Raw genomic sequence first — 17,204 nt, 5'->3', positions numbered from 1 at the left:
TCGGCAGCTCAGCTGACAGACGCCCGCGCCTTCCCGCCGCTGCCGGCCCCGGGAGGCCGTTCGGTAACGGCCGTCCCCGCCCCACGGGGGAAGCGAGGCCCCAGCGGGCCGGAGCTCCCCGTGCGGGCGACAGTCACGCCAAGCCCTCGGGCCCTACTCCGGGTTGACCGGACTCCCCCTCCGCGGCCACGCTGTAGGCCAGGCGGCTGTTTGTTTGCGGATACAGAAGGGAACCCGCAGGACGCCCGGGGGTACCGCCAAGCCGCCCCCTGGCAAGTCCGGGGCCGGGGCCGGGGCCGGGGCCGGGGCCGCCCCGCCCGCAGTGAGGGCGGGGCCGCGCCGGGCCAAGTCTCGCGAGAGCGGGCGGGGACGGCGTCGCCGCGCTCCTCCCCCTGCCGGTCCCGGCGAGCGAGGCCTGCGCCGAGGCCGGGCCGGGCCGTGCCGCGCCGCTCCGCTCCGTGCCGGGCGGGTGGGAGAGAGGCAGCGGCGGGCAGGGGGCGCGGGCGGCCGGGGCCCGGCCCGGGCCGGGGTCGCCGGACAAGATGCCGGGCGGACGGGTGTGCGCCGCCTGCGGCTGCTCGGAGATCGAGGTGGACGCGGCGCGCGGGGACGCGGTGTGCACGGGCTGCGGCTCGGTGCTGGAGGACAACATCATCGTCTCCGAGGTGCAGTTCGTGGAGAACAGCGGCGGCGGCTCCTCCGCCGTCGGGCAGTTCGTGTCGCTGGACGGTGAGCGGCGGGGCGGGGCGCACGTGCGCCGGGCCGGGCCGGGGGTTGCGGTGCTGTGCGGGGCAGGGGGAGGCGGGGCGGGGGGTACGGGGGCAGTGCTGGGGCAGAGGGTGTGAGGGGGAGTACGGGGCGATGTATGGGGAGAGGATGTTGGGGCGATGGGGGGGCAAGGGGCAGTGCGTGAGAGAGGGTGCTGTGAGGGGCACGGGGTGAGGTGCTGAGGGCAGTCTGGGCCGGGGGCAGGACGCGGGGGTGCCGGAGAGCGGGGTTACGGGCATGGTGCGTGGGGGTGTGTGTGCTAGGGGAGGTAAGGACAGTGTGTAGTGGAAAGGGCCCTGTGCAAAGGGGTTGCAGGGCCGGGGGGGGACACACAGGGCCCTGTGCAAAGGGGTTGCAGGGCCGGGGGGGGACACACAGGGCCCTGTGCAAAGGGGTGCAGGGCCGGGGGGGGACACACAGGGTCCTGTGCAAAGGGGTGCAGGGCCGGGGGGACACACAGGGCCCTGTGCAAAGGGGTTGCAGGGCCGGGGGGGGACACACAGGGCCCTGTGCAAAGGGGTGCAGGGCCGGGGGGGGACACACAGGGCCCTGTGCAAAGGGGTTGCAGGGCCGGGGGGGGACACACAGGGTCCTGTGCAAAGGGGTGCAGGGCCGGGGGGACACACAGGGCCCTGTGCAAAGGGGTGAATGGGCTAGAACGCGTGGTGCAGAGGAGGAATGGGGATGGTGCGTGTGGGAGATAGTGCTGCACAAAGTGGAAACAGGAGACAGTGCATGGGGAGGGAGGCCAGCATGCTGTGCAAGGTGAGACAGAAATGGGGCGTGGGGAGAAATGGGGTGAATGGGGGAAAAAGCTGTGCAAGATGGGAGAGATGCGCTGTGTGGCAGGAGTGAGCGCATGAGGGAATGGAGCCCTGCGTGGGGTGGGTGGGTGCATGAGAGGCAGTTTAGGACTCTATGTGGAAGGAGTGGGTGCATGGGGAATGGGGAGGTATGTGAAATTATTTGGGGTAGAGGACAGGCGAGTTGGGTGTTTGATGGGTAGAGGGAGTATGTGGAGGCACAGAGGCAGTGTGATGGAGGAGAAAGAGGCTGGACATGAAAGGTCAAGAGTCTCTTGTGAATAGGTGGGTTGGGGGATTTGTGTGAATGCCCTGGAGGATAAGGCCTGTGTGCCTGGAAGAGGAGATGGTGTTTGGAAGGGGACTGAAGGGAAAGTGGGTGTGGGGAGGATGCAGTGTTTGAAAGGGAGAGAAGGAAAATGGGTGTGGGGAATGCGTATAAGGAGACAAACATAAGCAAGAAGCATGGGAGGGAGTTTAGCAGTGAAACAAGGGGGATTGTATGGCTGTGGGGAAGAGAGAGGAGGTGTGGTGGAGAGGGCAGCACTGCATGTTGGAGTTTTGGAGTTTACTGTAGGCTAGGATTTGTCTGATGCCATTCCTGTCTTCCAACTCATGGTGCTGTGCTGGCATTACTTTTTTTTTTTAGCTTATGAGCAGCTCTCGTATCCTTCACTTTTTCCTGTACTGATGTGGAGAGTATGTTTTTAAGGGCTTTTACTGCTTTTTCCCTCCCACCCAAAATTATGCAGGACAGATGGCATGCAAGCTAGAGCCCATTTTGGGATGCCTTTATCCTACAAAAAAAAAATCAAAAGGAAAAGAGAGAATGGCACCATACTGAGGCTTTTTCTTATTCTGGATTAATTGCACAGTACTTTCCTAAGTTTCGTTAAGGAGCCCTTTCCCTTTTGTGGAAGCCCTGAGATGCTGCTGTTGGCTAATCTTTTTTTGATGGATAGTGCATTAATTCTTTGATCTTGTATAGCTAGTTAGTTACCTGTCATATGTTACTCTGAAAAAATAATTCTAGCACCCATGAAGACAGATAAGCACCATGAAGAGAGGTGCGTGTGTAAAAGTGGAAATGTAACTGGAGCACATTCTAGCATGCTTATGGTGGCTTTATCTGGCTGGCAAAAGGTGTGGTTGCAGGGGCATCACTGTGTGTTCACATTGTGATCTTCTAGAAAGTCCCCATGTGTGGTAATGTATGTGTTTCGGTGAAATGTTTGTGGAAACAACAGAACAGGACTTTCAAAGCAATGCTGTTTGTAGATTTGCTAAGTTACTGCAAGGATGAGCTGGAGCCTTATTTCATGCAGTAAATATTTTAAGGAAATTTGGATATTGGGTGGTTTATGCTGGTATAATTCTTTATGTTCCAAACCAGATGCTTCTCTTGTGAATAAGTCTTTTGCTTGACTTAGAGTGATATGAGCTAATCTGAAAAGAGGTACTTGTGCTGCAGTTACAGTGTCTTCATGATGTGTGCTTGTCTACATACAGTGTCTGTATGATACTGATTTTAGTCCTTGGGAATTGGTAGAAAAGCCCTTTCCTGTATAAACAAGACAGAATTTGTGTCTCTGGCTGTGCTGGATGGAGAATTTCCAATGGAATGTGAATTTTTTTAAGTCAGAAAACATGGACTTCCTGAAAGCAACACTTTCGGGTAAACAATAGCTCTCGGTGACTTTTCTGGTTACCTAAGCACATTTCCATCGAAGTCACCCACTTCTAACGCCTTTTGTTGTCATCTTTGTAGCCTCTAGGTCTGTGGCTCTGAGGGATCCACTGTCTATGAAATGCCTTGGGCTGAGGCTCCTCAGACAGTCTGGTGTTCATGGGCAGCCCTACCCTGTGGAGTGTTTGCAGTGCCAGAGCTGCCTCGACCACTGTTTTTGAGACCCTGGCTCTTGGTCAGTAGGGCTGGGTGACTCAGAGATCAGTGTCTGAGTTTTGCAAGGTGTGAGAGCTGTCAGGTTCTCTGTTGCAGAGCTGGGAGTTGAATGGGGATCTTCATGTCTACCAGAGTTCAGAGCTCCTGGCTGTGCAACAAGATCCCCCAAACCCTTCCAAGATTCACGAGGGCTTCTATTTGTGTACTAATATATGTCAAATAGTTAGAGGTACTTTTGTTCATTATTTGTTTTCATCTTCATCATAAGCAAAAGGGAATGGAAAGCACTGAGATACTGTTACTGACTCTTCTTTGGGACATCTAGCAAGACCTTTTGTTTTGCCAAGCTGCATGTGAAGGATTCAGAATCTTGCATTTGTTTGCTGCAGGAGGAAGAGCCCTGCGCTTCTCTTTATTAATACAAAGTGGCCTGTCTAGATCATGCCAAGTCCTTGCTAATAAGCCCAGCAACCTCACTATAAAACATGGGAAATCCCGTCTTTTCTTCTCTCAGGGTTGGAAGAAGGTGTGAAATCACAGCTGAGTTTTTCTAGGCAGTATTTACATTCAGCTATCAATGTCCCTTGTGTAAGAAGCCACAGCCTCAAAGCTGATGCCTTTCACAGCGAAGTTTGGTATAGCCAGTGTAGCCAGTGTTTTCCAATGCAGGTGTGTGTGTCTGTCTCTTTCCGTTGCTTTGACAGTTTTAACAACGGAGTATTGGTGTGATGAGAAAGTGTGGGCTTGTGCTTGGATATGAGTGAGAGATTTTCCTTTGTTACTGCACAAAGGTTTGGGGAGATGCCAGCTGGTAAGTCTGTTGGACAGAAGGGTGGAAGCAGTGATGGACAAAATAGGTGGTCGTACAGGTAAATACGGGGGAAGGGTATATTTTGGCAGTGTTGTGTCTTGCAGATCTTTTGGAGCTTTCTAAAAAAGCCAGTAAGTGGACAAAGCAGATAGTTGGATTTGCAAAGGGAGGTCAGCAAGATCCTTCACTAGAAGCTTTCAAAGGATTTGAGCTGTCATGGATAGCGGAAGGTCATTACTGAGCAGAGTAACTACTCAAAATGATTAGAAACATAGACTAGAAATAAGTAAGTCTCCTGAAGGAGGTGCCAGTGAAGTTTCGTAGATTCTGGGCTGATGATCTGGCAAACAGGTGAATGATCTGGAAAACAGGTGAATAGTGAGTTAATGAGGTTTCCTGGCAACACTAAATTATTTTGGGTAGCAAGGTCTGTAGAAGGACCTGTTGCTCTTAGTAGCTGGGTAGTAGGATAGCAGATGGGATCGAGAATTGCAGTGAGAGTTAAGGCTGTTCCTTTCTGCCCCTTGTGGGGTGGTAGCATCTGGACTAGCTAGTATAAGTTGGGAGGGAGATCCCGAGGTCGTAATGGATAGCTCTGTAAAAATGCTTGGCACAATGTTTGCTTGCAATACAAAATAAACAGAGTGGGAAGGGGAATGTTAGAAGCTATCAGGGAAAGGATGGGACAGCATAAACATTGTTACACATCCACAGCACTATCTGCAACTTAAATACTGTGTGCAGCTCTGGTGTGTTTCTCTTTCTTCCCCTTCTTCAAGGAAACCTCTAATAGCACTAGAAAAGGTAGAGGAATACGGGGTGATCAAGAGGAGGGCTTCTTGAAGAGCTTCTCTGTTAGAATGACTGAATAGACTCAGCCTCTTCAGACTGGAAGAGACTTGATTGAATGGGGACATAGTAGAGGTCTGTAAATACAGTAGAATAACATGGCATGGATGAGCAGTTGTTCGGTATCACATAATGCAAAAAACGGAGTGCTAAGAAATCTAGCTGCTAGGTTATTTTAAAGGTAGCAAGTAGGAGGTTCAGAAACATTAGGAGGGTTTTTTGTTTGTGTTATCCTTCCCTCTCCCCCCTGCCCAAAAAAACCCCCAAAACAACAAACAAACAACAAAAAAACCCCCCAAACCACCATATAATTAAATTGTGAATCTTAAGTTGTGGATGTTAGAAGTTTGCATGAGTTAAAAAATGATGGGGCAAATAGAGTACAAATGTGTCACGGCCATTAAAACAAATACTCTCTCTGGCTCAGGAAGTCCTTGAGCCACAGATCTCTAGACTGTGGGAGATTATGTGAGAGAATTATCACGACAAGCTTTCCTCCTATGTGTTGTGTTCACTTGTAGGCATGTATATTAATGGACTTTACCATTCAGAAGTAGGATACTGGACTAGATGGTCCTTCGGTCTGACTTGGCACAGCTGTTCTTTTGAGTCTTCAGAGGAAGATCATGCTCTTTGAACTCTACAAAGATGCTTTTGAGGATTTTGGCCATTGTTTTAAAACTGGTCCAAGAACTGGAGGACTATGTTTTTGCAGCATAAAGTGTAGGTGTCCCTAGGTAGTAATACTGGGGTGTTTTCAGCTTGTGTTTTGGGAAGTAGTGAGCACAAAACTCCTCTGACTTTGACAGTTATATACATATGTTGACTCTTGAAAACACTTAGGTAATTATTTTGATCTCTTTGTGAGAAGTTGGTAGTAGGGATATTTAAAATTGCAGGAGTCTGTGATGTGGTGTCCAGAAATCTAAACTGCAAGGTGAAGATTTATTTAGGGTAAGGCTTTTGAAGTTGCACATGCAGTACTTTGTAATAAGGACCATGAAATCTTCCCTGGTGGTGGCTGGGGCATATACGAGGAGATAGCATGCTTATATAAATACAGAAGGAGAGAGCTAGGCCATCCCAGTCCTGTGAGATGCCCTTTGGACATGGGCATGACCTATTTGTCTTGATATAATAACACCAATGCACTTCGTTGCCATGGTCTTGGAGGAAATGGAGGATATAATAGCAAGCTAGTCCAATCCCACAATTCTTTTTAATGCTGCCTGTCTTGGGGAGTGGCAAGTCATCTCTTCTTGTGAGGTACCTGTCACTTGCTGGGTCATGAGCTGGTAAGTTCTTTCACTAGCAAAGGAATACCTTCTTTATGCTCCAGAAGGGGACCACTGTGTATCTCTTTATTGATCATCTGAGAGGAAAGTCCTCACAAAGCGCAAGCTCGTGAAAGCTTTGATAGGCCCTGTACTGGTCTGGTTAGTTGTAATTCTTAATTCTGTTGCAAGTGGTCACAGTCAGGTAAGAGACCAGCCTTAACACTTAAACCCTGGCCATATTATTTCCTTGAAGCTTGTGAAGGCCATGAGTTGAAACTGAGTTTCTGAGCTTGACTGATTTGACCCTGGATAAGTCAGACACTAGTGGAAAAGGGTTGTCATGCATATTTGAGCTTCAAGAACGCTGTTAATTGCACAGAAAAATGTTTGAGGCGTGTGCTTTTCCTAGTTGAGTTTAGTGTTGAAGAATAACTATCCACCTTCTAACTGATAGCCAGTTCAGACTCTCTCAAATGAGCCAAAAGAGGTTGTTTGCTGTGGCTTCTTGCCAGATTTGGGGAGCATTTGAATTAAAATTCCTCATTCTGCTAACTGGAATGAAAGCATCTTGCTTTTTTTTTCCTTTCATACCTAAGTTCTTAACAGAATCCCATTTGAATGCTACGTTTCTCCTTCTCCATTATACTGTAGTTGCACCCTGGAAGATGGATCTCCACCGAGCCCTTCGCTAGTTTGCATCGGTTTTATGGCAGCTGCTTTTGCAGAAAGGCAAGTTAAAGTTTTGCACTGTGTTTGAAGGTGGTGAATTCTCCAATGACTCTTTCACTGTGTCTGGGTGGGAGTCCCCTGTCTTATGGTAGTTGTTGGGAGAAACTGTTTTCACAAGTATTTTCCCTGAGGCTGACAGGAGAAAAACAAAATATGAAGCGGAGTGAGGGGAGGAAAGCTCAGCACGGTGCAAAACCTGATAGTCCAGAACTCCCATCAGGTTTTTGTTAAAAGAACCTGAGAAAGTGGAAGTCTAGGGCTTCATTCTGACACTACTCAAGAAGAAAACAGTCCTACCAGAGAAAGCTGATGTGCAGGCAGTGCAGCAGCAAGCTGGAAGACACAACTGAGAAAATACAGCATGAGAAAAGGGTACTGCAAGGCATACCGAGCTTGCGATCCTGAAACATGTTGTGTCTGGGGAAGCTCAGCTTCTTTTGTTCCAGAAATCACCTTTAAATGCTTAGTAGTAAGTTGAGAAAAATAGCATCCGATAAGCTTCTTGAGCGCAAACCATAAAGCAGTCTGGAAACCTGCCCTCTAGAAGTGTCGGGGATCTCCATGTGTGCAGTGCAGTGGCAGGAGAGCTGCCTACTACTCCAGGCGCTGCTGTCCCTTGCTGTCCCTTGCTGTCCCTGACCAGCTTCTCCCTGAGGCCCTCCTCACACTGCCCATGGCCCTGGACCCCATGTCAGACCGCCGGGCACGCCAGCCCCTGCCCCCGTGATGCTGCATCAAGGCTGGTCCCCAGCTCCCCGCACTCCTGTTCTGCCTGGCCTCATCCCTGCCCAGCCACCCCAGGGCTGTGTCTGACCCTGGTTCCCTTTGTTGGGCCTGATCCTGACCCCCATGTGTGGGCTGTCATCCCACCTGGTTTCAGCCCACCCCATGATCCATAGAGGTGCTTGATGCCCCAAGCTGGGGCTGCCCCTGGCCTGCTGTGGAGTTTGGGGTCACATGTCTAGTAAAAACTTAAACCAGATTTATTTTTCAGAAGCTTTTAGCTAGCTCTTGCTTAGTGTGTGTGTCTTCCCCAACCTGTTGGGGCTGCCTGTTTTTTAGCAACCCTAACCTGTTTGGGTTTGCCTGTTTTTACAAAACTGACAGAAACCTTGCAGTTCTGAGAACTCTGTCCTCCTCTCAGGTTTGTCTGAAAGTGGGCAGAGGGAGGAGAGTGGTGGGCAATGCTGCTGTGTGTGCCATTTTCCCCAGGGAAAACAGGATTAAAAAAAAAGAAGGTTGGCGTAATGGAATGCAGCCTCTGTAGTCTGAGGTGTCAGAGCTGTGGGATGGAGGAGACAAGCTGGTGGAGCCAGGGGCACTTATTAACTCCAGATAAGACCTACAGGATATTTCATCCTCATGCATGTTGTGGAGAGCCTCAGTAGGATGGTTATGGAGTGATGGTAGGCTGGCCACCAAAGTGGGATTCTTGCCCCGCAGGACTTACCTTGCTTCTGGGATGTGAGGTAGATGAACATCGCTAGTGTGTCTGTGCGAGACTGAAGAGCGTGACTGTCTTGAAACAGGTTTACTGTTTTGTGTTTGTTTACTTGGATTTTCTATTTGTTTTGGTGGCTTTTAATTTAAAAATATGTAGTAAACTAAAAATGCATATTCTTTAAATGCCAAGTTGGCATTTATTATCTGAGATTTACAACAACAGGTATGAATTAGGCTTTTAACGTAGTCTTAGTGACTAAGCCAGGGTGGTGACAACTATACAGACACAGTCATAGAAATGGGAGGCTGCAAGGGGCATTGACAGTCCAACTTCAGCATCGAGTCAGGATCATGTAGAGCTCATGGCTCTTGTACAGCATACGTACATTAAGACTCCATCTACAAATGTACATGAGTTTGCAAGATACATTCTTCTTATCAGCTTCAATTTAGTTACTTGTGGAAAGCTACCTGCTCGCTTCTGCTCATAGGGCAAAATGAAAGCTGTGAACTAGTAGCCCTTAACACGCTACCATGTGTTTGTTAAAACTTCTAGTGTAGGAGGGTCCACAATGCTTGTAAGTAGACCATTCTAAATGTTAGAATGTCAAGAAAGTTTCTTCCTGCTAATGCAAATCTTTTGTTTTGCAAAGTACCTTTGCAATGCAAGTAAATTATAAGCAACAGGGACCCATTTGCACTGCCATAGGTGTTAAACGTGTATTTTTATTGTGCAGCGTTCCTTGACGAATTTAATTTAGTTTACCCTTTAATAAAACTATGGGATGCTCTGTTTTTCAGGTGTACCTACGGAAAGTTACTGAAGGGTTTTGTATATACTATTTTATCCTTAAAAACTTCAGGATGGTTTTTCATCTAGGAGTGTGAGCTACAAAACCTCAACTGCAGAACTTCTCTGGGGTTTGCCTTGATTGAAGTATTTCAGTCTTCTGGGGTTTGTGAAAATGGAAAGTTATAGTCAGCGAACTTTAAAGAAGAGATGGACTAACTACAGGGAGGAAAAAGCTTTCATAAAATTTCAGCTAAGGTTACTAGCCATTCATCTTCTATGTCTTTTTTCTCCTCTCAAACTTTGAGATGGACAATTACTGTCCCAGGAGGTGCTAGTGAGGCAGCTGGTAAAGAGGATGAATGGTGTGTCTGTATCAGATTCTGTGTTTTGCTCTGGTTGGTTCTTAGTACAATGCAGGATTCTTCTGTTTTTCAATATTACAAAAGTAGGAGTAGGGGTTTTGTTTTTATTTGGTAGTTGTTAATTGACTTCCATGTAGTCTATATTGATAGACCAAATCCTGACAAAATATTTTTTTGTAGTGCAGCCTCAAGCAGTCCTGAAGTGGGTTCCACCTGTAATACACACACTGAACTTGAAAACAGTGGGTACTGAAAAGTGAAAATAGTGTTAATGTCAGCAAAATTCCTCTTACTTGTGGCCCAGATTTCTGGAGGTGGCGCTAATTAATGGTTAATTTTAAGTTATGTAGAGTGGTCACGATGTAATTTGCAACACAGAAGAAAATATGGATATGCTGGATTTGCAGAGCTTTTTGGGAAATCCCAAAGAGTATTTACCTGGTTTACTTTGTGCTAGGTTTTCACATTACAAAACTAATTCATAGTCATGCTGTGTTGGGAAGGAAGAGGGGTAACATGCATCTACTTCATGCAAAAAAATAATTACCTGCTGTACGTTTTAGTGAGATGAACTGAATCAACTGATTTTTGCTTCTCTTCTGAAATCCTCCAGGTGGCAATCTTGCATCAGAGTTAAGCGCATAGTGTTTTTTTCTGGCATTGAGTCTTTAATATGCTGTCCTTGTGATGGCAACAAATGCTTGCTTGCAGCACTGTAGAATATACTGCTGTCAGTTGTGAAAATGCTGAATCTTGCACGTAACTTGGACACAGAATGGTTTCATAGACTTGTGCAGCCCTAGACTTGGGCGTGGTGGATGCAACAGTATATTTATCTCCTTGGTTGGTAGTTATGAAAATAAGTCCATAGATAGCTAGTTATGATGGAGTAGATTAAAAGTTTGTCTATGTAAGTTTATTCAGCAGTAGCATTTTGGCAGGCTGTGGTGTGTGCAGATCTGTGAACTTGCCTGCAAAAACGACTGAGAAGAATTATTTCAGCTACAGACTTCAGTAGTTTTGTGTGCTCAGAAAACTTTAATCATATTTTGCTATTGTACGCATGAATTGTAACGGGGCACTGACTCTCCTTTTGACTTTTATAGTCTAACTTAAGTAGGAAGCTCATTAATTCTTTTATATTAAGTTATCTAGTCTACCCTGATTATGAAACTGTTGGTGTGATGCTGTTTGCACTCTTCACCAGACCCAGGTTTTATGTTTGGTCTGTAAATATGTGGGTTTTCAACTGAAGGTTTTCCTTCTACCTTGTGCTGGAGAAAGAGCTGGTGTTTTTTCAGTTTTAATTTCACAGGGAAGGATTTTGGTAGGACTGGTCCTATCAAAGAGCACATACACTTCAGTTCAAGTTGCAAGCAGCTTCATTCCCTGTCTTGACTTGCTTATTTATGTAGAGGAAACACAATCCATAACACTGGGACTGAAGCTGTTTCTTCTCTGGGTGTTGAATCTGACATTCAGCATGATGCTAGCTCTCAGAAAAGTGCCCTTTAAGCTGCACATGCCTGAGTGGCTGCTTTTTGCCTCCTCTGTATGGAGGGACGTGATAAGTGCTGTTCCTGCTATCTGTTGTCTTTTTGTTGCTGTTCAAGGTTATCACAGACTTCAAGCTTTGCTTGCTGCTCTTACTGCTTGAGGAACATTTTTGTAGAGAAGTCAAGGGATGTGACTTCCTTTGTTAGTGAGTCAGTGGAGCAAAACAGAAATGGCTAAGGTGCCTGGGTCTGACCCTGCACACAGCAGCTGTGCCTGAGACTGGGCAGCAAGGAGCAGATGTGGGGATGGTTGCTCTTGGCTGCCTGAGGGACTGCTAGTGTAGTTCAGCACTTGAGTAAGGCAGGTTATAGGCTGGGTCTGGACCGGCGTAAACTTTGAGTATCATCAAGTTTCCAGGTATAGGATCTCCTGCATCTTCAGTTCTCTTCTTTTGATGCACTGTAGTCCACTGAGAGAACCACAAAAAAATTGAGTAGCAGTACTTTTGAGCTGCCTAACACATCTCTCCACACCTTCTGTTGTCCAAAATTTCATCTAAGTGTCCAAAGCTAACTTGAAGATGAGAGGAGGTTCAATTAGGCAAAGCTGAGATTGTGAGTTAGTTTCTAAAAATGATCAGTAGACGACAACACACCTTGGGAGGTGCCACCTCACGAAGGAGGGTGTTTGAGTTGGCTTAGGGAAATGTTAGTGTTAATGTTGAAGATTTGGCAGGCAGTACTTGCAGACACCAAATACTTCTTGGATATATTTTTGTATGTCTTGAAAGCTGAATGTGAAAATGCAAGAGCCTGTTTAATTCACTTTTGAAGTTGTAAAGGGGAAAATGGAAAAGGTCAAGAAATTTAAAAGTTTCAGTTAAGCTGGGATGTTAATTTGGTTGTGCCTAGGATTGCTGTTCCATTACTTTGTACTTTTTAAATGACTAGCTTTGTTGGGATTTTTGTCTTTAAATGAATTTAATGATTTCACAGTTCCCCTTTTTTTAAGAGTTTATCTTTTTATTACCCAGCTGAACAGTTGTGTTAATGAGTTTGGTTTGCATTCTGCTTGTAAAGATTAAAGCTGATGGTGAGACTTCATAGTCCATGGCAACATTAGTTTGCAGTTCTGAGGGTGTAAGTGCTCAACAGACTAGTTTTCTGTCAGTTCTCAAAGCCAAATGCTAATTAGAGATGTACAGTCTTTCCAGTTAACTTTCTGAGAAATGGGCATATAAATTCTGATAGCAGAATTTGTCTTGCAGATAGCTCTGCTAGTATCTGCTGCAGACTATAGCTTGGAAGGAAATTACTTTTATATACAACATTGTATCTTGATGTCCAAAGAAAAAAAATCTTAACAAAATTGCTGAAATCTCAGCTTAATTTTGTTTGTATTCTTTCTGGATTTTAGCTTCAGAGTAAGTTAAATTATTTTGTTAATAGTATTGTTTATCACTACTCTAAGATTGTTTTTGCGTAAGCTTTTTAGTAGCAACAGGGAAACCTGTGAAAGAGTAGTGTAGCTCCTTTGACAATGATAATCCAATACAGTTCAGTATTTTCGTGTATTCAAAGATAGAGGGGACTGAAAAGCATAGCCTTTGTGCACAGGAAAGGGCAATGGTGCCTTTGACACAAGTGTGGGATGAGCCAGCTATCTCCAGCCCGCTCTGTGGCTTGTTCCTGCTCTTGCCTGGCAGTTGACGGCCTCCTCCCCTGTACTGATGCTTGAGTGCATGCTCTCCTGCTGTAAATCAGACAAGTGAGGTACCCTGTCATAAAGCAAACCATAAAACAACAAAAAAGGGAGGGAAGGAGGCAGAATTTCTGAAGTTAGATTTGCTGCTGAAGAAAAGGAACAAAAACATTGCCACTTCAGATATATTTTTTGTTAGGTAAACCATTCTTATTAAATGTACACCAGAAATGCTGTGTGCTAGGGTAGTTTGGTCACCTCTCTCTGTTTTGCCTCATCAGTCTGTTTTGCAGCATTTGTGGAAATATAAGACTTTACCTATAGGAATGGCAAGGAGACATTGCTGTCTATAATAGTCTGGAGCACATACAGTTGGGAGAGTTGCCTCTATATCCAGAGTGGAGGTCACCATTGAATATTTTTCATTTCTAATTGGGATGTTGAACTGAAGTACTTAAGCTGTGGGGCATTTATGTGAGAACTTCTGGTTATTGCTTGTTGAAAGGATCTGTTAATGAGGTGAAGGTAAAGTCGATTTCTGTTGTGGATAGCACTGGAAACCTAATTTAAAGGTTGTACAGAAAATTAAGCTTTGAAGGCTTATAGACAATAATTCTTTGGCAATATTAGCTTTTTGTGGTGGTTTGGGTTTTTTCTTTTTTTTTTTCTTCTCAGTATAGATGTATATTAAATGTAGCTGAGAGAAGACTAGCTGAGAAAGACTAGTAGGAGGGAACAACTTAGGTCACAGTTTCTCATCACTTGTACCTGCTACAGAAGTATCTTATTCACGTGTGTAGGAGAAATGTCCTGAATTGCTTTCAAGTGACACTTCACTCCTCTGTTTCTATCCCAAAGCCATTCTAATTTGCTCTAGAGAACTGGTATAAGATGAGAAAAACATAGCTACAAGAACTTGAGGAAACACTCTAGGCATCATGGGGAACAAGATCACTTTTTTCCCCTCTGAAGAGCAGACTACCGGAATTAAGAAGTCCAATTACTAAAAAATTACTTGTTTTCAGTCCTGTGCAGTTTAGATGTTTGGTCTCACTGTTAAGCTGATAGATTTGAATATCCTGCTTGAGGTAGCCTGACTTTTTTTTTTTTTAAATCCTGCTTTAGTGGGAGACTATTTTTGTCCTTGTTAGTTTAATTCCCTGTACTGCAAGATTGATTTGTACGAGTAGTTCCTCTGACTCCCAGAAGACCCTGTGTTCAGGCTCCTCAGCATTGGCAAGGATGCATAAACCAGCCTCCAGTTTATGCTAATTTACAACTCAGACTTGTTTTAGCCTCCAACCTTTCATCGTGTAAATGTAGCAGTGTCAGACTTGCAGTTTTTGTAGCCTAAGCGTCACTTTGTATGCCTAATGTTAAACTCAAGTTATCTTAAAATAAGTGTTATGCCTGCAGTAGCCAACGCAGTCATTATTGAATGCTAAATGTGGTTTATGTTCTGTAGTGCCAGTAATTAGCTATTAAAATTCTGTATTGAATATTCTTCAGACAAAAAATATTAACTAAATAGTTTCATCATTTACTCTGGGAAATATTTTACAAAATTGGTTTTCATGTTCTGCCGAAAATAGAGGTTGCAACATTTTTGTGCATTCTTTGGAGCCGAGATGGGGAGGGCTTGTGGAGCCATGTAATTCTTATGGTACTCCAAGGAAGAAATAAATTGCGCAGGATTTGTACTTGATGTCTTAAGCCTTTCAAGCACTTCTGTTGCCCTTCTTAATGTAACTTGGCATGCTGTAAATTATACAGATACTGAATATAGTAACACAATAAATTTTCTTTTATTATTTTAATACAGTTATTGCATTTTACATGTCTGTCTTTCCCCCTCCCCTCTGTAGGTGCAGGCAAAACACCGACTTTAGGAGGAGGATTCCACGCCAATCTGGGAAAGGAGTCACGAGCACAAACTCTACAGAATGGTACTTGCAAGCTTTAGTGTTGTCAAGATTACTTTTTTCCTTAAATAATATGGTCGATTACAATTAATTTTTAGTTTTGAATGTAACCTCAAAACCTTGGCAGGCCACTCATTAGTCAGTAGACAGGTCTGCATAGTGCTGATTTTACTTTGTGCTCTCATTTGGTTGTTATACCTGATTTATGAGGTCAGGTTGCTGGCTGACAAAGGGTAATGGCACCTGACAACACTCTTGTATTTTAAAAGTGCTTTTTCAAGGTTGACATACCCATTGCACCTTTTATTATCTGTTAACCTATTGTGGCTTTTTATTAGTTTTCAGGGTTCTTGAAATGCTTTATGCATGTTTATTTTTAAGCATAATTGTTCAAATGCTTTTGTTTTTATGCAGTATAAGTGTGAGATAATGCATATATTTATGCACACTTAATAATATGTGACTGAACAGAGGGGGAAAAAGGAAAAGGTTTTTTTTTTAGTCTAGAGAATATTTAAATAAATATCATTACATGCTGTACATTTTAATTGAGATCTACATAGTCTACACTCTTTAAAGAGGGTGAATAAAAACAGCTTTTATTCTAGAAACAGAACGGTTTTCCAATTTCAGTTGCTGTTACTCATATCAATGGACAGGAGTTGTCATTTTTTGGCTAATTAATACTCTTGTCTCATGACTCTTGGAGATGACAGCTGATGGACTGTCATATCAAAGACTCAGAAGCTGACATGTAATTAACCAAGGGCTGTAGATGGGTTTTACTGATATGGTGCTCATTTGGGGGAGATATTTTAGAAAGTGGTATTTTCCTAAATACAAGTCTTGTATTTGCAGCTCAAACACAGAAAATCTTGGCTGCCTGCATAGGTATACAAAGGGAAAGATTGATCTGCTGTTATATCTGCAAGGTATAGAAAGGTTAAGATTGATCTGTGTTATTGAAATATAGCCAGATTGCTTTGCTCAGCATTATTCGGCTGATTTATATACAGATTGTTTTATATAAATGTTTTACTCAGCTGTTTGTACTGAACAGTATTGAGCCCTGCTTGTTTGGCAGAGTAAGGCTCATACTTTATGTGAGCTTATTTCAGTGTCAAGTCCAAAGTTACTATCTTAGGGGTTTTAAAAATGCCTGTATAAAGTGGAATCTGTATAAAACCACTACAACACCTTTTACAATTTTTGAAGTTTGTCTTTGGATGAAGGCACTTTAATCAAAACTGTAATTTTGCACAGGCATTTAAAAAATAAATTGGCTTGTTATGCATAAGGACTGCCCAGTTCCTTGTCTTTAATTGTAGAAAAGTAAAATGCTGAAGGGAGAAAATGCTGTTCTCTTGCTTCTTGGAGTGTTTGAATCTTTCAGAAGCCCTCTTGGTTATGCTGAAAGATGATCGCAATTAAAGACAGTGTAGGCGTTTTTCTGGAATCTAAACATGGATTCTTTCTTGGATGAGTGTTTGCTGGGGAATATGTCTGAGCATCTTCCTTCCCCACAGCTTTTGTGCGTGGGGCCTCCCAAATCATATACAATGATTCTGACTTGGCTGAAGTCTATCAGCATCATATAAAAGAAATTATATTTGCTTGAGATGAAATCATCTCCCAAACAGTTTGAAACAGGAAAATAATTTGTCTTATTACCTCCATCAGGCTGAGGCTCTTCACAGGTTTTCTTCTTTTTGTGGCTATCCTTTATAAGGGAAAAAACTGTTTGGTCTTTGATTTCTGTAGCCAACCTGTATTTGTCCTGCTGCCAATCTGTTTCTGGAAAAGTTCTTTTCAGTGAGTTAAGTGATGTTCTTGCTCAGACCCAGGCATGACAACAGCAGCTGATATTTCAGGTAGAGCAATTGATGTTTGAAAGGCTTTTCTTTCTGCGGCTGCATAATGAGCTAGTTGTCGGCTGCATTTGTTCACACTTTTAGCTTTACATAGTTTTTAATTGCAAATTGAGCTATGGCAGTGAACGTACAAAATCTCACCCTGTCACTGCGTGCCCATGATCGTGGATTGCTTTTTTTGTGAAATTATGTTAATATCCATTGTGTTTAGACTTGAAAGTGTAGCAAGGTAAGTGAACTTACTGTATATATTTTAAAGAAAAGGTATGGCGTGGTTCCTTGAGTGAAACAGAAGTGCACTGAGAGTTGACGGTATTAAAAATGAAGAGTTATCCTTGGAGCGCTATGCTGTCTGATGAGAAAAAATGCTGAGCTACTTACTTATTTATTTGCTGGTACTACTACGTTTGCATTTCCAAAGTTAACCGAGTTGCAAATGAACTGCTGAAATTATCTCCCGTTGGGATGTTGGTGC

At 44.2% G+C, this 17,204-nt stretch overlaps 1 protein-coding gene across 2 annotated transcripts in view; it reads left to right on the top strand.

The window, feature by feature from the left end:
• Positions 1–372: 372 nt before the first annotated feature.
• BRF1 (BRF1 RNA polymerase III transcription initiation factor subunit) overlaps positions 373–17,204 on the top strand; it is a 175,629-nt gene continuing 158,797 nt past the window's right edge. Inside the window, exons 1-3 of one of the 2 annotated variants that reach the window (XM_064460931.1) lie at positions 596–729; positions 7,063–7,140; positions 14,802–14,882. Coding sequence is in view for 1 of the 2 variants with exons in the window: in XM_064460929.1 (XP_064316999.1) it covers positions 543–729; positions 14,802–14,882 (268 nt within the window). In the remaining variant the exon portion in view is untranslated. Of the gene's footprint in view, positions 730–7,062; positions 7,141–14,801; positions 14,883–17,204 lie in introns of both variants that reach the window. The other variant, XM_064460929.1, reaches the window with a different exon arrangement.

The sequence above is a fragment of the Phalacrocorax carbo genome, chromosome 9 (assembly GCF_963921805.1).
Source record: "Phalacrocorax carbo chromosome 9, bPhaCar2.1, whole genome shotgun sequence".
Taxonomy (NCBI): Eukaryota; Metazoa; Chordata; class Aves; order Suliformes; family Phalacrocoracidae; genus Phalacrocorax; species Phalacrocorax carbo.
Note: the sequence above shows the minus strand (reverse complement) of the source record. Positions and strands in the feature narration are given on the sequence as shown.